We start from the raw sequence: 21,059 nt of genomic DNA, 5'->3' as shown, positions 1-21,059 counted from the left end.
AAGAATTGGCCATGCAAACAGACAGACAACTGTGGCAGGAATCACATCTGCAGTCCGTGCATGAAGCCCCGCACTTATATCCTACTGGTCACTGCAGCGTTCACTAACTTCCATGGGATATTGGAGCAGAAGACCCACCGGAGCGCCTCTGTTGACAGCGAACACAGCGCCTCACCTGGGCTCCTGAGGGTACTAACTGGACCCTAGAGGACTAGCAACATGTTACGGTCCGATGAGTGCGATCAGTCATTGTTTCAGACTGATGGTAGGGTGCGTGTGTGCCGCCGACCCCAGATGTCTGGTGGTGGGTCCATAGTGGTGGCTTGTATTCTCTTGGCATAGGATGGATCCTCCTCAACACAACATTGCCCAGTTTAGGTGGATCGGTGCCCAGTACATCTCACTGCTTGGTAACCGTTTGCAGCCCTTTATGGACGTCATGATGGGATATTCCAGAAAGAGAACACACCGTGCCATCCAGACGTCTTCCGTCCACTTGTGGAATCGATGCCGTATCAAGCTGCTGCACCTTGCCAGGCTAGCGGGAGTCCTACGTGCATTCATTTCTGTCCCATGACTTTTGGCACATCAGTGTTTTTGCCTGGAGGGGAGTCATTTCCCGTTCACATTACATGAAAGGGGATTTTTGTACTCAAAATCCCTTATGAGATCATGTGACTATAATTTTTTCCCAAGTTCTAGGAATCCTCGCTTATATCTGGACTGTCTATAATTTGCTATTCATCCAGTGAGATGAGACGGGCGGCCTTCTGTAACGACACTTCACGTAACATTTTGGAGTGTTTTTCAGACTTTCTCACGCTCTCGTTTAGACAGACATTGTTTGCTAACTCCTCTGAGCGGTGAATGTTGGGATGCGGATTATATAGACTCCTTAGTAAACCATCAAGTGGTCTGTTAGCCAGCTGGCCAATGGCGCAGACAACGCCGTCCTCATGATACATACATGGCCTACTGTGGAGACCGCTCTCCCGCCATGATCATTGCCGTAATACCACAAAGTACTTGTGGAAACATATCCAGGCACCACACTTATAAAAGCTGTCTAAAAGGACATAGCAACCAATCACAGCGCGGCTTTCGTTTTACCTCAGCAGTAGAAGGAATGTAAGCTGCGTTGTGATTAGTTGCTATGGGAAACAAGGAGAGGTTTTTCTTCTAGACAGCTCCATAAGAGTGCGGTGCCGCCTTCTTCTCCGTGACCCGCCATGTTTTATAAAGTATCATGAAGCATTAGAGAGACATTTTAATTGCATATGTGATTAAGGGGGGGTTTCACTGGTGAAAAAGACCCCCGTCCATCAGCTAATCATCCGGCCCACTGTCATTAGCCATCAGCACAGGAAGTCAATGGGAGTGCCACACTGCGCTTGCACTTCCTGCTCAGGACTGGACATCCCAGCCGTGGTCCTGAGCAGCGCTGTCATTCATTTCAATGGGAGTGCCACACTGCGCTTGCACTTCCTGCTCAGGACTGGACATCCCGGCCGTGGTCCTGAGCAGCGCTGTCATTCATTTCAATGGGAGTGAAGCCGGCACATGTACTTCCTTCCTTGTCCGCTTATGACTAAATCCAGCTGATAGGGGTCCCAAGTGGCAGACCCCTGTCTATCAACACCTGATGACCTATCCTCTGAGAAAGAGGGCAGAAAACTCTTTTAGCCCTACAGTCATGTCATGGAGGTTCGAAGTTTGCGTGGAGGGTGATCGGGAGGCGATCCCGCTCCATACAGTGCGGGTGCCAGCTGTTTCTAACTGCCGACATTCGCCCGCAACAGCTGTGATCAGCACTGTCACTGATCGCCGCTGTTAACCCTTTAATCTGACAGCGGCATTTAAATGCCTCGCTCGGAGTTGGGGACGTTTTTAAAGATTACTTTAAAAATGAAAGTTTAACCACCACCCCTTTCTTATTTTCATTTTTAAAAAAAACCTATTTGGTATCGCTGCATCTATAAAAGTCCATTCTATCAAAGCAACACGTAATTTATCGCGCACAGTGTACGTCATCAGAAAAGAAAAAAAATTACACAATGTCAGAATTGCGCTTTTTTATTTTATTTTTTTTTGGGCACCCCATCTCCAAGTAAAAATGTGATAAAAAGCCATATGTACCCCAAAATGGTAGCAATAGAAACTACGGGACGTCCTGCAAAAAAAGGAGAGCTCACACAACTATGTCGATGGAAAGATAAAAAAGTTATGGCGGTTGGAAGATGGCGGCAGAAAATAATTTAATTTTTTTTTCCCCACAGATATTTTATTTTTTTAAAGTAATGCAGCAAAAACCCCCCCTCTATACATTTGGTATCGTAGTAATTGTACCGACTCACGGAATAAAGTGATGCCATTCTTACAGCAGTGTGTACGCCATAGATACGAGGAAATGTGTGATGTATCCGCAGATGTACCACCACTACAGTACGGTTGTGACCCTCCGGCGCGGCTGAAAGGATCGACAGTTGTGTCACATTGTTTTCAGTGGGAAGCCTCGCACGCCGTGTGGTGTGTGTTTTCGGCCTCATTGAAAACGGTGGTCGAGGTGTTCCAAGCGAACGCCCAAAGATGGGAATAAAATCGCTCATGCATATGAATGACCCCATTCAAAACAATGGGGTTCATATTCGTGCGAGATTTGTGTGTCTCGCAATGCACAAATATCGTACGATTTTCTCTGCAGGACGTCAGGGGTTCCTTCGTTTGTGCAGAAAATACTGTATTTCCCTGAAAATAAGTCCCTGTCGTATATTAATTTTTGCCCCAAAAGAGGCAGTAGGTCTTATTTTCTGGGTATGGTTTACTATACTTACCTAGCAGACTCGGTCCAGGTCCCTCCCGCTCCTCTCCAGATCTCAGACGTGCTGAGCCGCGGCATTGATTGTCCAATTCATAAATCCCACCTCTACAATGTGATGGCTGTGATTGGCTGAGCAGCAGTTGAAGAACCAATCAATGCAGTGCTCGAGGAACCAATCACAGCCATCACATTGGTTCTCAAGCACTGCTCAGCCAAGCAATGCAGCGCTCGATGAACCAGTCATAGCGATTGCTTCCTGGAGGTGAGATTTATGAATCCCGTAAGCAGGATTGATCTTCTGTGGGCGGCCGAGGACTGCAGGAGACTTGCTGGAGCTCCGGAGAACAGCGGGAGGGACCTGGACTGAGCCTGCTAGGTAATGTATTCCTTTTTTTTTTTTAATGTAATGCAACTAAGGGCTTGTTTTTGGGGTAGGGCTTATATTTCAAGCCTCCCCCGAGAATCCCAAAAAGTCAGGGTAGGGCTTATTTTGGGAGGGAACAGGGTAGCAGTGTGATTGACGGAAACAAATGTATGCATTGACTTGCATTGTGAACCATATTCTAGTATAATATATATAATATTTGCAGTATAATACAGCTACGCTATTCTGTACTGCGAAGTGATGTCCGTTCTACAATGCCAGTTGCATGGTCTTCTTTCCTTCTGTTCGGGGGTCCCATCACCCTGCTGGTTTCCGCAGCTATGAAGGAAGCCCCCCTGCGTGCTGCGAACACTTCCTGAGTTCTACAGTAAGATGAAGACATGCTAATGAGGCGGCCTTCGTTGGCTCATTCCGTCCCTCAGCGTATTCTTTCTGTCATTGCTGCACGATCTGGTCTTCGCTGCACAGTTTCCAGGGTGACGTTGGATGCTACACCTAAATATCCCGTTTGTCTCTCCTCCTCCTCAAGTGGAGACGGAGAACATTTGTAGGAGTCCAGTCTGTTCTTCACTGACTTCGCTTTAGCTCTTCGGTCTGACACGAGTTTGCTGGTAGTTTTATTCATATTCAATACTTTTCCCTGGGATGAGTAGGGACTTTTTTCACGTGATTTCTTTACCGCAAAAGTCAATAGGACTTCCTGATGTTAAATTCGCATCGCACGAAAATCGCAAGTTTGTGCGATAAGAAGGACGCTTCGTAGGGAAACATGGGAGATAAAAGCAAAACGCAGAAAGGACATCGCATGAGTGAAAACATCGCAAATGTGAAGGAAACCATTGAAAATCATTGGTTTCATAATTCTGCGTTTTCACTCTTATCGCAAAAAAAAAAAAAACACGCGATTTTCTCGCAAGTGTAAAGGCAGCCTTAAAATGATAAGTTTCTAGACCTTTGTGCCCCGTGGTTAAAGGATTGTCTCATTAGAGCTAACCACTTTCAGAATGTAGCTGTTGTGGTGACTGGTTAATCGCCCGGATCCAGATTGTTTTTTGGGGGGCGGGTTCACGGCCAGTCGAGGCATTTGTCCTGCAGCAGCCACTAGAGGGGAGTTGTAGTATTACATGGTGGCTATTCCGATGAATGACCATCCATGTAATACAAGGGCAGCTCATGTCCATTAGAACGGGGCAATGGGCCGAGCATTTAAATTGTATGTTCTTAAAGGGAATGAATAACCTTGATCACCCCGTCCAAACTGCAGGCATCATGTGTTAGAGCAGGAGGAGCTGAGAAGGAGGGGAACAGCGACCTAGACAGACACAACAACATATACGTCTCCTAGGGGTGCGAGACCCCCCACTCGTAAAGATCAAGTAGTTCCGTCTTAGTCGGTCTCACTGCAGTACAACAGTTCTCTGCAGCGACAGATACATTTACTAGATGATGGCAACTTGATGGGCTATAGTTCGGATCTGATCCTTAGTTAAACTACTCGCTCTGGTAATAGTATGTTACTTGGTTGCCTTGTTGAATCCCTAGGGTTTTGGTTCTACGCGTTTCCCTATTACTCCAGTAGTTCACCGGGAACCCCTCTAGCCCTTATAGAAGGGGTAACTATTAGAGATGAGCAAACGTACTCGTTTCAAGTAATTAGTCGATCGAGCACTGCGATTTTCGAGTACTTCTGTACTCGGGTGAAAAGATTCGGGGGGCGGGGGGAGGCGTGGCGGAGCGGGGGGTAGCAGCGGGGAACAGGGGGGAGCCCTCTCTCCCTCTCCCCTCCACTCCCTGCTGCAACCCCCCATTCACCCACGGCGCCCCCCGAATCTTTTCGCCCGAGTATGGAAGTACTCGAAAATCGTGGCGCTTGGGCGAAAAAGGGGCGTGGCCGAGTAGGTTTGCTCATCTCTAGTAACTATTATGTGTTAACCCTCATTCGTTCAACACGGACGCAGCCGGATATGTGTCTGGTCTGAATGTACTCTAAAGGCAATCCGTTGATGATACTAGTTGGTATGGGCAGGTAAGAGGGTAGAAACACCATAAGATGAAGGCCCAGTCTACCCCCCAAATTGATATATATGTATATCCAGTCTACCCCCCAAATTGATATAGATATATATCCAGTCTACTCCCCAAATTGATATAGATGTATATCCAGTCTACCCCCCAAATTGATATAGATGTATATCCAGTCTACTCCCCAAATTGATATAGATGTATATCCAGTCTACTCCCCAAATTTTTATATATATATATATATATATATATGTGTGTGTGTGTATTAGGCTAAGTGAGCTTGCAAAAGAAATTTTCGACTTATTAAGCATGGGGATGAAGGGACTCAAGCCAGGAGGTTGTCATTGGGAATACGCTATAAATATTCCCTAGTTCTCCATGTACTCTATCTCATTAGACCCGCTCCGCTAGTCTTCCTAGTGCTTGGGGTCTTCTGACCTTCCCAGTAGGGATTCTCTCTCTTATTCCCTGGGTCAGGAGGTAAATGAACCCTCTCTGCCTGACTACTTGATTTCTTTGAAAAAAAGGATCTATTCTACCCTTGTCTGATCTAGTTTATCTAGATAGAGCGCCTCTTTGCCGCAATGGTATTTTTGTAATCCTCAAGTAGCCTAATTCAATGCCCTTAGCTCTCAGTGGCCTAATAGATAGAACATGAGGTAGATGAAAATAAAGTAAAGCCTGTGGCCTTAATGGTGGACCTCAGGTGTCTGTGGGTCTCTGCTTCTATCCCTGCTTATATATATAAAGAGTCCACCCTGGGGTGGAGCTACATGTGGCTGCAGCCAATCAGTATTAGGAGTAGGTGGAGTATAGAATCACCTTTATGTAACCAAGACATCTGGCCCGTGATGATGTATAATGACCCTATAATTAAATAGTGGGCAGATGCCCGATAGAGTAGAGGTCCCACAGGTATTACACACACGCATTGCTAATAAGGAGATTGGGACCTCTACTCTATCGTCCTATAGAGCGAAAAATACGGTGTGTGTGTGTGTGTGTGTTATAATATATCAACGTATCAGTACAGATATTATATATATATATATATATATATATATAGATATATATATATATCTATATATATATATATATATATATATATATATATATATATAATATCTGTACTGATACGTTGGAGAACCTACTTCACGCCACATAAGCTAGAACTGCATTCACAATTCTGCAGGCTACAGAGCTGAAATCTCCCAGCTTGCTCTGGTGACTTGCATTCTGGGAGGTGTTCTATTTATACTATTTAGCAAACTGCTGTAGGAAAGTTAAAGGGGTTTTCTGTGGAAAATACTATTGATAGGTCACTATAGTTGATCGGCTGGGGTCTGTCGCTTGGGACCCTGACCAATCAACGCAAGCTGCGTCGGTCACTACATTGAGGACGGAGCAGAGACTTCTGCTGCTTCAGCTCTGACCTCTGTGTGTTTGCGGCGCTGACCGCATGTAAGCTGGGTTTTTTAAGTGTGTGTGTGTTGACAATGTTGTTGATGACCATTGTTAAAGGGGTTGTCTCGCGGCAAACATCAAAATTTTACCTTACCCCATTCCCCCTGTCACCCCCCTGGCATACAATAGCAACTTAAAGCGGTTTTTAAGCCGCTTGCTACTCACCGATCCGACGAAATAAGAAGTTTAAAAAATCTTCTGCCTAAGATGGCCGCCGGTCCTTTCCCAGGGATGCACTGCTGTTTTCTCCCATGGTGCACCGCAGGTCTTCTCCCATGGTGCACCATGGGCTCTGTGCGTTCCATTGCCGATTCCAGCCTCCTGATTGGCTGGAATCGGCACACGTGACGGGGCGGAGCTACGCGATGATGCGTAGAAGGGGGCAGAGCCAGAACGTCGCTCGTGCCGGACCGAACAGAAGACCCTTCTGCGCAAGCGCGTCTAAAAATGCCAGAAAACATCAGAATTAGACGGCAGCATGGAGACGGGGACGCTAGCAACGGAGCAGGTAAGTGAATAACTTCTGTATGGCTCATATTTAAAGGGGTTGTCCCGCGCCGAAACGGGGTTTTTGTTTTTTTTTTCAAACCCCCTCGGCGTGAGACAGCCCCGATGCAGGGGTTAAAAAAGAACACCGGACAGCGCTTACCTGAATCCCCGCGCTACGGTGACTTCTTACTTACCCGGTGAAGATGGCCGCCGGCATCTTCTCCCTCGGTGGACCGCAGGGCTTCTGTGCGGTCCATTGCCGATTCCAGCCTCCTGATTGGCTGGAATCGGCACGTGACGGGGCGGAGCTACATGGAGCCCCATTGAGAAAGCAGAAGACCCGGACTGCGCAAGCGCGTCTAATTTGGCCATTAGACGGCGAAAATTAGACGGCAACCATGGAAACGAGGACGCCAGCAACGGAGCAGGTAAGTGAAAAACTTTTGATAACTTCTGTATGGCTCATAATTAATGCACAATGTACATTACAAAGTGCATTATTATGGCCATACAGAAGTGTATAGACCCACTTGCTGCCGCGGGACAACCCCTTTAATGCACGATGTATATTACAAAGTGCATTAATATGGCCATACAGAAGTGTTTAACCCCACTTGCTGCCGCGGGACAACCCCTTTAAGAACAACCAGCATGGTGAATGCAACTCTGGAGTATAATATAGGTTATAAGGTAAATAATACAATTTATCTAAAAAGTTCTGTTTATAATACTACAAGATGGAGTTAAAAGGCTGACCAAAGCTGTCCCGCTGCCACAGAGGGGGAGACCTAAGGAGACGCACAATTACAATTTTTTTGTAGTTCTAGTGGGGCCTGGTTTTCTGATTACGTCATGGCAAAACTCAGAAGCTAATTAGCCACTGTGCGTAGCAACTTTCAGCTTCTGAAGTAGTTTTCTGCTGCCGTCTAGGAAGGTTCTTTGTGTTCGATCACTAAAAGTCAAATGTGCTGCTGGAGTTCTCAAACTACCTAAATCGTAACTTTTACTATACGCTTTGCATTATGAAGACGTCATATAATTACATTTCCATTGTAATATTTCTCAAACAGAAGTCCATCCGGGGACCTTGGAGCTAAAAAGAAGAAGAAGAAACAAAAGCGAAAAAAGGAAAAGCCAAATTCTGGGGGCACTAAGTCAGACTCTGCATCAGATTCTCAAGAAATTAGGACACAGCAGCCATCGAAGGTAAGCAGCTCTGTTGTTCATTCCAAGTAGTAAATCGTGACATGGGGCGATTATAATGTTTTGAGGGTCGTGTTGTGAAATTTTTACATAAACTAACACTCTTTCTAGAAGAGAAACTCAGGTTTGAATGCAGCTAGAGGAGCAATTTGCATGTGGTTTATAAGTTCTCTTCTCCGCATTAAATATCTTTCAGTACTCCATTTTCCTCCACCACCCAAAAAGCATATTTTAGCTTAACTATTTCCAATCCAGTGTCGGCACTCATCCGACTTTAAGACCTCCTTGCAGAGCTCCCATGGCGGACGAGAGCGGCCATGTTTCTAACAGTATGCAGGACAGCGTTCTGATGTCGGCGGCTGTTCTGCATATGTATATGACAAGCCACCCAGCTCCAATTGCCACTTCTCTGAGGAAGCTTCTCAACTTCCTCAGTCATCTTAGCAGCATCCCCCCCCCCCCTATCCTAGTAGTTACAGAAGACTGACTCCCTTTTCCACTAGTGACCCCTTTTTTCTTTTCCTTCCCAGGCAGTCCCTTCCCAGTAGTCACAGCGAAGCTCCCCTCCCCCATCTGACGGCCAGATGATCATTTCACGCGACAACTATCTGATGTCCGTGTGTCAGAGCAGAGAAGGGTCACAGAGCACATCTCTCCGCCACCATTATCAAACTCTTGTGACTAGAATGTGTAATGTGAAAAAGTAGAATGTTTAGACTTATTTTGCATCTACGCCCGGGACTGACTGTGGAGGTAATGGCGTAAAATGGGCATATATGCTGTAAAGGAAATTTAAATACACGTTGTTTTTTTTTTTGTTTTTTTTCCTATCTGCGCCGTTCTTTTAAAAATCCAGAAATGCGTTGTGTACCTTTTTGCTGTGAATTATTTATTTCCATTGGTTTCCAGCAGCAGCTGCTTTACACGGGGTCACCGGGGACAAGTTCAGTAAACAATTTATTTGTGTGGAGAACACTGACCCGCACTTGCCTTTAGGCTTTTGTATCATGGCATCTGTTAGTATTGGCTATTAATGTTTGAAACTGAAGGTGTATTTCTTTTCAGCGCTGCAGGTATGTGTGCATGTCTGACCGGCAGTAATGGCTGCTGGTGGTTTCCACTATAATCTGCCTTATACACGTCACTTGTGACCACGCCACGGTCTGCCGTGCCCGTCCTGTCCTATCCGCTTCGTTATTGGACAACATGATCTCCTGGGAATTATAGAAGACGGGAGAAGAAACTTACTAAGACTCGCATTCATGTATTAGGCACTGCCTGACCTAGCATACATTTCTGGTATAATTTATGCTAGCCTCTGGGATAAAATGTTTAACCACACCCAGACCCAACAAGCCCTGCCCCTCCTTTACAAAAGTGGCGAGGATGGTGCAAAAAGCTAAAAAAAATATCACACATTTTTGCACAAAAATATTTAGCTTTTTTTTTTCCCCAAAAGGCTTGATGATGGTTCCCCAGGGTGTCTTGGTCAATGAAGGCACACTATTACCGGTCTGTAACATGTAAAGTATGTCTGTCAGCTGTACATATGCTCCGTCATTTAAAAGGGCACTAACTTTTCAGACAACTTTAGGCTGCCTGCACATGGGCGGACTCGCGTTGCGGAATCCGGAGGGAGCGCCCGCCTTCGGTTTCTGCAGCAAATGCAGCCCATAGCATGCTATGGCAAAACGCGATTTCCTCTACATGAGCGGAAATCAATTACGATTTTTCTACTTGCGATTCTATGCTGCTTCCTTCCATTGAAGTCAATGGAAGCCGTCCGCCCTACAACCCCTCCGCAAGCATCATTTTGGAAAGATCGTGGGATCCGTGTCATCGCCTAGCAACAACACAGCATAATCTGCCCGGCGCATGTGCGCCATCTGCAATACAGATTCGGACAGGTACGCAGGGGTCACCGGCCGGGCACAGGGTCAGATTCCGCTGTGGGATCCATCCCGCATTCGGAATCCGACCCGGCCGTGTGCAGGCAGCCTTATGCTCATCTAACAATCTTGCAATGTACTTTTATTATATATTTATTCTATTTTTTTGTAAATCAAGGCTAAAGTGTGGCCCTTCTGCAAACACCATCTGTTTCTAGGCATTCAGGTTCGCTATTAACTGGGACCTGACGATGTTGTCTTACCTGAGGGAGGAGCTGCCTTCACAGGTGTAGTGGCCCATAAATGGGTCCTACAAAAGCACCTCTGCCATTATTTGTTGGCATTTAATTTCTGATAGGCAAGCAAGGGTTAACCTGCCCTGCAACTAAGCTATTAATAATGTGCCTGGTGACCGATTAATTCGCATTGGTTGCTGGCAGATTCAGCCCTGATAGGACAGCAGCACAGATGAGCTGAGCAACCTGATAGGCTGTCAAGCTGTGAGGTGATGGGAGCGTTGAAGCCTGTGATTGGACGCCCGCTGCCTGGTAACACCAGAGCAGCGCACAGGAGGAGAGAAAATTTTTAAAAAGCGTGTACGCTGTGAGGTGACAGTTGGTCCCGGCAGTTAGTCTAGTGAGTTACCCTAGTCAGGTGGTGCAGTCAGTGAGTCGACTGCTAGACAGAGAAGATCGTTAATGTACTAGAGAGTGCAGTAACCGCAGTGTGGGAGCGGGCAGGAGAAGAGAGAGTCAGATAAGAAATAGTGAGATAGATCAGTCAGTGTGTGCAGCAGAGAAGAAGTGAGTGTCGGTATAGGAGAGAGGGTCAATAGAATAGTGGTAGTCCGTTAGTCTGTTTTAGTGAAAGATAGCAGTATAGTGGAGCATGCCTGTAGGAGTTGTCAGAGGGAGGCAGTCATCAGCTAGTAGGGAGAGGGTTAGTGGCAGTGAAAGCTGCTGTTGGGAAGTCGAGGGAGTTCGGAGTCCTGCGGATTCCTGTCAGGAGAGTCACCAGACCCTGTGGTGAGTGGCAGTGCTGATCCCTGGGGAGAAAGAGAACAAGCGATTGCTGAAGAGGGAGAAGTACCACCAAAATCCCATTGACACACAACATCCATTATGAGAATTTCCAGGGAGGCTGTTTATGTCGAGTCCGCCCCCCCCCCCCCCCCCCCCCCCAAATTTCTGCAAAGACCTAATGGTCCACCAGCGTCTGCACGGAGGCAAATTAATGTGGATTCAAATATTAAAAGTGTTTAATTACTGCGGATTGCCTGTACGGTACCGGGATATAATTTCTGCTATCATCTCAATCACAAAAGGAAAAAAACGAAAAAGAATAATTATGTTTATTTTACTAAACCCTGGCTTGGTGTGATTAATCCGTCATCTTCATCACCCATTACATTTCGTGCTGTAAAGCACTGGCGTCACGAACACATTAATAGAAATAACGTGTGTCCCCCGAAAATAGGTCCTACCCCAATAATAAGACCTACTCCGATTTTCAGGGGAGGCTTGAAATATAAGGCCTTTCCTGAAAATAAGACCTAGCTAACCTGCATTAAAAAAAAATCAATACTCACCTGGTCTGCGGCATCCCGATGGTCTCCGGCGGCGCTGCGGCAAACTGCAGTGTCCCCCTTGTCTGCCATCTCAGCTTTTTCTGGTGACGGGGCTTTGAAAACCCCGCCTCCGGTAGGAGAGAACTGTGATTGGATCGAGCGCCGGCTTTGATTGGCTGGTGCTCGATCCAATCACAGTGCTAACCAAAGGCGGTAACAGGGCTTTGAATACCCCGCCTCTGGTAAACGCTGTGATTTGGATTGAAGGACAGCCAATCAGAGCCAGTGCTCGATGAACCAATCACAGCACTTAACAGAGGCGGGGAATCCTGTCAGCGCTGAGGACTGCAGCCTGCAGCAGAGTGGAGACTAGCGTGAGGGACACAGATGTCGGTGGTTGGGTCAGTGTAAGGCAACCCTCCAAAAATAAAACACACTGCCTCTTTTGAGGCAAAAATTAATATAAGACAGTGTCTTATTTTCAGGGAAACACGTTAATAAAAAAAAAACTGTTTAATAAGAATTATGTGTTTTATCCACAGCAAACCGGAAACCTTTAATTCCTACAACATAAATACAAGTGCATATAGCAGGTTAGGTAAATCTTACTATCCGGAGAGGCAGAGGTTGTGTACACACTGACTGCAGCGCTGAGAGCTGTGTGAGTGCAGCCAAGATATCCACAAGTCCTAGTTGCTAGAGAAACTGCATGACTAACAGTCTATGGATATTAGATGAGCATATGTCGTCTGAACAGATAGCGCCCTCTTAAGGTGCAACTCTGTATAAAGTGTCATAATTATGAATATGGGCTTACTAGGGTCACATAGTGTAGCAGGACCATTCATTCTTTCACAGTAGGCTTTTAAGTGCCGTTTTCCAAGCTGTTCTGTATACACTAGGCCCTTACAACCACAGGCATTACCTCCAGCTGCATGTTACTGGGCTGTACGGCAGCAGTAGCTGCCGTCATGATGTCCCCTTTTCTGACATCACTTCCTGATCTGCAGCTATTGGCTGATGAGTCGCCTCACTGACTTCCTGCTCGGCTTGCTCCCTGGATGCACTTTGAACATAGTAGTGCTTGTACTGAGAGCTTCATAATAGGGATACTAAAGCTTTAAATAAATTAGAAAAAACTGCAAACCGAAAATATTTCCACAACTTTTTGCAAGGTTCAGTCTAGTAGAACATGCGTCAGGAAAAACTGTTCTGTTCCACCTGATTAGCTCCATCATGGTTAGGGTGCTGCTGTGGACACAGGTTAATGTGCCAGGTCTTCATTACAGACCCAACAGTGAGTAGGTTCCTGCTGCAGCAGGCTGCCTCCCAGCCAGAAACTCCGAGGTTTGTGAGAGAGAGGATATCTCCTGAGACAATAGAGAATAACTCAAATGTGTTTTTTTTTCTCCTAATGTTTTTGCAAGATGGGACAAGACAGGATCAAAGAGGAGGAGGATATCATGGTAAGTGGTATTTTTTATGCTGCTTTACTAAAATTAAGGGGTTTTCCAGGCATAAATACTATTAATGACCTATCAACAGGCTAGGTCATCAATAGTTGATCGGCTGGGGTCCGCCGCTTGGGACCCCAACTGATCAGCTGTGCGGATGTATGCTGTCAGCACCACAATAACACAGAGATCGGCGTGGAAACCTCTGCGCTGACTTTCGTGTAGTGGCCGGCGCTTGTAAGTGTAGGCACGGCTCTCATTGAAATCAGTGGGAGCCGTGCCTGCAGTTAGAAGCGCCAGCCACTACATGGGAGGTCGACATGGAGGTTTCTGTGTATTTGGAGTGGAAGTCTCCGCGCCAACCCCCCATGTAGTGGCCGGCGCTTGTCGCTGCAGGCACGGCTCCCATGGATTTCAATGAGAACTGTGCCTGCACTTACAAGCGCCGGCCACTACATAGAGGTCGGCGCAGAGGCTTCCGCTCTGACCTCTGTTATTGCAGCGCTGATAGCATGCGCCGGCACAGCTGATCGGCCAAGGTCCGCCACTTGGGACCCCGACCAATCAACTATTGATAACCTATCCCGATGATGGGTCCTCAGTAGTATTTGCCTGGAAAACTCCTTTTAGTCTATTTCCTCTTACTGTATCAATGATAATATACACGGAGTGGCCACTTTATTAGAGAAGAGGTCCGTTCGTGATAAGAGCTTCCCTCTATGCAAATTAGAGACCTGACCCTGGAAGGTAGCATAAAATGAAGTCACAAGTTTTCCATGGATCAGTTTCTGCGAATCCACATTAGAATGGTAATATAGAGCGACTTCCAACAAGACCTGCTCATCGCACTCCAGGATTTGTTATGCGTATTTCTTGTGCAGCGGTGTGGAGCGTATACCAAGAATGGGATTAAGTAGAAACAATCACCGAGATTGAGACCCGAGTCTCTAACCTGGAAGGCACCACTACACCGCTGTCGGACCGGGTGCAGACCCTTAGGTCCAGCTTCGCAGCGCAGCAGAAGACACGGAGAATCGGCTGCGTCGGTGTAACCTCAGATCCATAGGATTGCTGGAGGGAGCAGAGGGCGAAAACCCTTGTGATTTCTTGGAATCGCTCCTCAAGCAGGCGTATAGCCCAGACTGACTTTCGCCTTTGTTTTGTGTGGAAAGAGCCCACCGTATTCCATCCAGAGCTCCGGCACCTGGAGGCCCCCCACGTACCTTCATAGCCAAACTACCTAATTACAGAGACAAGGCCCTGGAGCTTAATCACCTGAAAGATGTGCTGAGGGTTGGAGGGCAAACTATCCGTATTTTTCTGGACTTTTCCTTGAAGGTGCGACAGAGTAAGCTCTGCTACTAGGAATGAATATGTTGAAGGATACCCACGTGAACCAATCTACCATTTAGCCTAATCTTTCTTTTTTCTTTAACCCCTTAGTGACCGCCCTGTTGCAGGACGTGTATGGAGGGGGATTGCACGGCTATCTCCCTCCATAGATCGCGGGCTGTTTATTACAGCCGACACCCGCGAGCAACAGCTCCAACGAGCTGTGCGGTTCATAGGGGCTGTCAACCCTTTAAATGCCAGTGTCAATACTGACAGCACCATTTAAATCCCCCAACTGATGTCCGGGGGTCCCGTACGCCCCCCTCCCCCTGCGATGAGATCACAGGGAGCTGCGCAGGTGTCATGGCAGCCAGGGGACTTCGGAAGGGTCCCAGGGCTGTCATGGCAGAATGCCTATCAAGCCATCCGTATGGAGTGGCTTGATAGACTGCCTGCCTGATTGCAGTATGATGTAATACTATGGCATTACATCATACCGCACGAGCGGTCAAAGCTGTGGTCCCCTAGAGGAACCAAAATAAAAAATTGGGATCGTTTCATCTGTAAAAGTCCGATCTATCAAAGCAACGCATTATTTAACCCGCTGTTGAACTCGTCCAAAAAAAACAAAAACTGCCAGAAATGTGCTTTTTTTTTTTTTTTTTTCCCCCCCCGTCACCCTGTTGTCTTAATGCAATAAAAAGCAATCAAAAAGTCGTATGTATTCCAAAATAGTACCAAAGCAAACTACAAGACAATGAGTCCTCGCACAACCACATCGACGGAAAAATAAAAGTTATTAAGCTCAGAAGTTGGCGGCAGAAAATAAATGAAAATAATTAAATATCTTTGAAAAAAAATACAAGTAGTGCAGCCAAGAAAATAACTCTATAAGTTTGGTATCGTAGTGATCGTACGGACCCATAGAATAAATTTATCATATCCTTTCTGTTGCCGTTTTGGCCGTAGAAACAAGACGCACCAAAAGATGGCAGAATTTTTATTATTTTTTTCCATTTTTCACCACTTAAAAAACAAGCCCTCATACAGCGACGTTGATGGATAAATGAAGGAGTTACGATTTTTTTAAAGGGGGAGGAAAAACTGAAATGAAAAAAAAAGCTTGAGTCACGCTGGGTTGTTTGGGAATGGGGGAGGTGGGTTGTGTTCTCCTGGGCGTGAGGGGGTTCTTCCTATTCTATGTCTGCCCCCACCCCCCTTTTTTTTTTCTTTCTCCCTGTTGTTTTTGGACTTGAAGACTAGCAGCCCTCTTTGGCTTGCTCCATTACAGGTAATTGATAACACAAAAGTAAAAATTAAAAGCCAAATATTATGTTTTATGAAAAATGCAAGTATGCAAGAAATTCATGCTTGCCTCTTTTTTTCCCCCTTCTGCTCAGTTCTTATGTACCGTGATGTACCAGCAACATGTGCATTTATTTTGGTGCCTGCTGTTTTTGTATATTTGTTTATTTTGGCTTCATAAAAGTCCCTTTAAAAAAAAAAAAAAAGTTAAAACATTCAGTCAAAGGGATCCTAGGGACATAATTAACTGTTGAAAGGGGTCAGAGGAGAATATGGAGAATCGTTCTGATGAACATAGGGCACACGGTTAAGCAAATTGTAGCCGAAAACAATGCTGGTGCTCAAACTAGTGTGGCCGAACGCACAAACCCTCGTTCATTAGGACTAGAGAGTAGACGACCAGTTCGAGCGCCATTGCTGTCCAAGAGAAATGGGCTCTAGTGGGCAAAAGAGTACAAAAATTACATCGCTGAACAGTGGAAAAAGATCGCCTGGTCAGATGGATCCAGATTGCTGTTGCACCGTGCTAATGGGAGGCCAGAATTTGGCACAAGCAGCATGAATCGATGACCTCTTCCTGCCAGGTGCTCAGAGCTTGTCAGGACCTCCGTGTAAGTTGTGGCAAGTGTTCCTGCAGAATGATGTCCCCACCTGGTGGAATCTATGCCACGACGACTTGTGGTGGTTCTGAAGACCAACGGATGGATGCGCAATGTGCTGCTCGATGGGGTGAGCCCTCTAATAAAGTGGCTATTCTATGTATCTTCATTTTCCAAAAACTTATCCAAAAAAGCTGACTATCCACTAGCAGGAGCTTCCCTAATAGTTAACTAAATGTCCCAGCAGGTTTGGGGTCCAATCCTTTTCCCAGAATTGGTATTAGACTCCTAATTTTGCAAAATGTTCTGTACCGATTGCTGAAATGACTAGATAGATGGATGGAGAGATATACAGATAAGGATGTTTGCAGGTTCGCTGTTATTTTGTCTATTCGCATTTGTGCCATTTTTAAGTTAACCTCAAATACTGTTGTCTCTGTAGAACCCAGCCATTCCAATGCAAAAGCTCCAGGATATTCAGAGAGCCATGGAGCTCCTTTCCGCCTGCCAAGGACCAGCGAAGAACCTTGACGAGGCAAGCAAACATAAATACCAGTTTTGGGATACGCAGCCTGTACCAAAACTTAGTAAGTTGGCATTGTAGGGGACTGGTTATTTATCCAGTGCTGCTTGTTTTATGTTAACATACATTCACGTGATCTTAGAGGACTACTACATAGTGAGCGATCTGACCAGTGAAGTCTCTTACCTGACATTCCTCTACTGCCACATTACAAAGTGACTGCGTCTAGTTCTATCAAATGTTTGCTGCTTTGTTCTGCCTTTTTATCTGGCATCACGGGGATCCCAGAGATGACTGTCACTGTATCGACCAGGATCAGGAAAACCTATGTCCCCAGCCTTTTAACACCTTGTATGCCGAGGTCAGTAGTGACGCAGTATCTAAGATGTTTGACAGAGGAAGGGGGCTCCCTCTGTTAATCGACATCCCAAAAACACAACCATGACGCGCCATGGCAGCTAGGAGCCTAGAAGAGAACCTCATAACTGCAATTGCTATATACAAATTTGGCTGCCCGAACCATACCCATTCTGCACATGTATGTTTTATTAAGAAACCCTGCTGCATTTCAGAGAAAGCACACTTTGACGTGTTTTCTGTAACGCAGCATCATTTCAGAATAGCATACACATGGGCATATCTGTCCCGGGTTCATGCTGCCTTGGGTTCGGTCAATATGAATCCGGTGACAGGTTCACTTTAAAGGGCTTGTCCCACCAGACTGGCTTACTACCTACCCACAGGATAAGTGTGATTGCGCTGGGGATCTCCACCGATCATAGGAATAGGGGTCCCAACTTCCCCATGAATGGAGCAGCTGTTGTCTATGGGACTACAGCTCGGCTTTCTCCGGCAGTCCCACCTCTTGAGTTGTCAAGGACCGCTATAAAACAAAGGTGTCGGGATGTATTTACACGGGCGATTTATCACTTGTGTTCTGTCCGATTTGCGATATGTACAAAACCCGCACGTGAAAAGAACACCATGTAAATCTGTAGATTGGCACAAACGATTTTTCTTTCGGACCAATAGTCAGTGACAGAAAAATAGCAGAATATCCTATTTTTGAGTAATTCTTGTTTAAGACGTTCCTTTGGGAGCCTGAAAAAAAAAATCACGCTGCGCTTGCATTTAATTGTGATTTTTCATGCAGGCGTGAAGCGATTTTTATTTTTTATTTTTTTTTTATTTATTTATTTATTTATTATTTTTTTCCTGCTTTTACTTTTGAAAAACTTGATTTTAACCGTTTCCAATCCAATTATTTTTTTCTCATCTATTCTCCCCAGCTCCACATAAATTGGAGCTGGTGAGAATGGATGAGAAAAAATACATTTCCTTGCACCTTCCTGAACTGACAGAGTTCAGGAGGGTGCAGGTGCTCACTGCACCGTGGGGGGGCCTGCTTACCTGTCTGGCGTCTTCCGCATTCTCCCTCTGCCTCCCGGGTCGGCGATCATGTGACAGCTGGAGTCAGGTGGCACCCAGCGGTAACCTGATCGCCTAGCCGGGAGACAGAAGGGAGAATGCAGAAGACGCCGGACAGGTAAGCAGGCCCCCCCCACGGTGCAGGCTCCCGGCTCGGCGTTCATGTGACCGCTGGGGGTCAGGTGACACCGGCGGTCACATGATCGCCAGCTGGAATCTCTGTGCATTACATAGCGCTAATTGAGCGCTATGTAATGTGTAAAGAAGTAGGGTTCTTAACCCTTTCTGCCTTCTCCTCGGGGGTCCTCAATGAGGATCAGTGCAGGAGTGTATCTGCACCCGACGTGTCTGATGATCGGGTGCAGATGCACTCCTGCACTGCAGTGTCGGGCCTGCCCCGACATCGGAGCTGTGGAGGGAAATTATGATGTCGGGGCAGGCCCGACATTGGATTTGGAAAGGGTTAATGCATGTAAAAATTGTAAGTGCAGCGATGCAGTGTGTATTTCTTGCAAAATGCATTGCAATTGCAGGCAAAAATTGCAGATTTACAAATGCAATGTCACACTCGCCCGCGTGAATATGACTTTGGGACATTGGGAATATGACTTCCAGTTACATTAGTCTGTCTGATCATGACCATAGAAGCTGTCACCCCAGGTGGTCATACTAAAGATATCGGAGGAGGGGCATTTCAGTCTATACTCCATTCCTCAGCAAACAGAAGTCCTTGAATTATCTGCATCTGTTGGCAAATATTCTACTCCACCATTTCTTAGTTACACCCACAGCTGGCTCTGGTAACATTAGAGACACATAGCTATGCATAGGAGCTGCAGACACAAAACGGTTAGAGGTTTTGTAGTGAATACCATTTATGAAATTGATCTATTTCTTGTTTAAGATGTATGGGAGCAATGAAACAAATGGGTTGCAAAGGTAGAGTTGTTTCCCAAGTGTTACCAACCTTCTGTAAAGCAGTCTGTTAACACCTGCACTTGTCATTATAGACGAAATTATAACCTGTCACGGTCCAATTGAACCCGACAAGGACAACATTCGCCAAGAGCCATATTCTCTGCCTCAGGGTTTCATGTGGGACACGTTAGATCTGAGCAACGCTGAGGTGGTAAGTCAGCAGCTCCTGGATCCCTTCGTTAACGGATGAAGTTGGCGATCGTTATAGTATAGAATTACCATATATGTGGGAGAAGAGAATACTATGACCACATTGTTAACGAGCTTCCAATGAATGTTGTATAGAAAAACACGACTCCTGATGGCGTCTTCAATCTTCGCCGAGGGCACACAATTTAAATATATATTTTTTTTTTAATCCAGTAGCCTCGGTTTAAAGACATTGATTTAAAACAGAATGCTGACTGCATACATAAACGTAGTTTATTGTAGTATGCAGCAAATGCTTAAAGGGAACCTGCCAGGGGGGCGCTGAATACGGGGGAGGTATTGGTACACTCGCCTGCCTCCTCATTCCCTCCTTGTTCACCTGCAAAGTCAGTGCTCGGTTCACCAGGTAGACGGCAACAGAATGGCGAGGCAGGTCAGTATACAGATCACTCCCCCGAAGTTGGCATGCCCTGTCCTGTGAGTCTGGAACTTTAGTTTATGGGGCTTATAGGACCTGACTGCTTCTGTTTTAAAGGGGTTGTTTGACTACTCGGCATGCTGTAAAATAATAAAAGTAACACTTTCTCTACAGATTTCTCTTTGACTGCCCCTGTCCTGATGCTTCCTGGGTCCCCCATGAGTCTCTGCACTTCCTGGTCTCTCTCAACACAGACATGTGACTGCTGCAACCAATCACTGGCCACAGTGATGACCCTCTACAGCAGGGGTGTCAAACTCATTTTCACCGAGGGCCACATCAGCCTTATGGGTGCCTTCAAAGGGCCGATTCTAATTGTAAGACAGTATACTAAAAGTGAACTCCATAGTGGCCCGATTGGTTATAAGGTCCTGCATAGTTGCCAGTAGAGCACACTATTATACATATATACAGGCGCGCACTATTATTATACATATATGTATGTTTGCTCAGGCGCACACTGTGCGACACAGATGGCACAGGCGCACACTGTGCGACACAGATGGCACAGGCGCACACTGTGCGACACAGATGGCACAGGCGCACACATTTTTATACACATCTTTATACTTACCTGCATCCAATATGGTCCCACTGGCAGATATACCGGCTGCTCCCAGTCCTTTTTGGGGCCCTCCTGCATGCTTGGACCCCTGATGTCTCCCCAGGCCTGCAGCCATGAACAGAGGGAGGGCCGGTGAGAGGAGTTCACCACTGACCAAGCTCTCACCCTGCAGCTGTTCCTCCTCAGCGCTGCTCTGCTGACTCCAGAAATCATATCTTCTGCAGTCATCTTCCCTCCTCCACGGCTGTTGTCAGTGTTCTATCGGCACTCCTCTATTACTGTCTGCACTAGACAGAACAAGCCGATAGAAGATCACATACTGACTGCAGCCCTAGGGTGAGGGAACTTGCTACACAGCTGGCGGGCCACAGAAAATGAGGTGGCCGACCGGATTCGTCCCGCTGGCCTTG

General features: G+C 46.3%; 1 protein-coding gene across 2 annotated transcripts in view; it reads left to right on the top strand.

Moving 5' to 3' along the window:
• Positions 1–21,059, top strand: part of NMT2 (N-myristoyltransferase 2) — a 46,802-nt gene that overhangs the window by 8,972 nt on the left and 16,771 nt on the right. The window contains exons 2-5 of one of the 2 annotated variants that reach the window (XM_066584952.1): positions 8,249–8,384; positions 13,265–13,303; positions 16,970–17,114; positions 19,489–19,607. In XM_066584952.1, the coding sequence (XP_066441049.1) occupies positions 8,249–8,384; positions 13,265–13,303; positions 16,970–17,114; positions 19,489–19,607 (439 nt within the window). Of the gene's footprint in view, positions 1–8,248; positions 8,385–8,924; positions 9,135–13,264; positions 13,304–16,969; positions 17,115–19,488; positions 19,608–21,059 lie in introns of those variants that run through there. The other variant, XM_066584953.1, reaches the window with a different exon arrangement.

This window comes from Eleutherodactylus coqui, chromosome 12 (genome assembly GCF_035609145.1).
Source record: "Eleutherodactylus coqui strain aEleCoq1 chromosome 12, aEleCoq1.hap1, whole genome shotgun sequence".
In the NCBI taxonomy this organism is placed as follows: Eukaryota; Metazoa; Chordata; class Amphibia; order Anura; family Eleutherodactylidae; genus Eleutherodactylus; species Eleutherodactylus coqui.
Note: the sequence above shows the minus strand (reverse complement) of the source record. Positions and strands in the feature narration are given on the sequence as shown.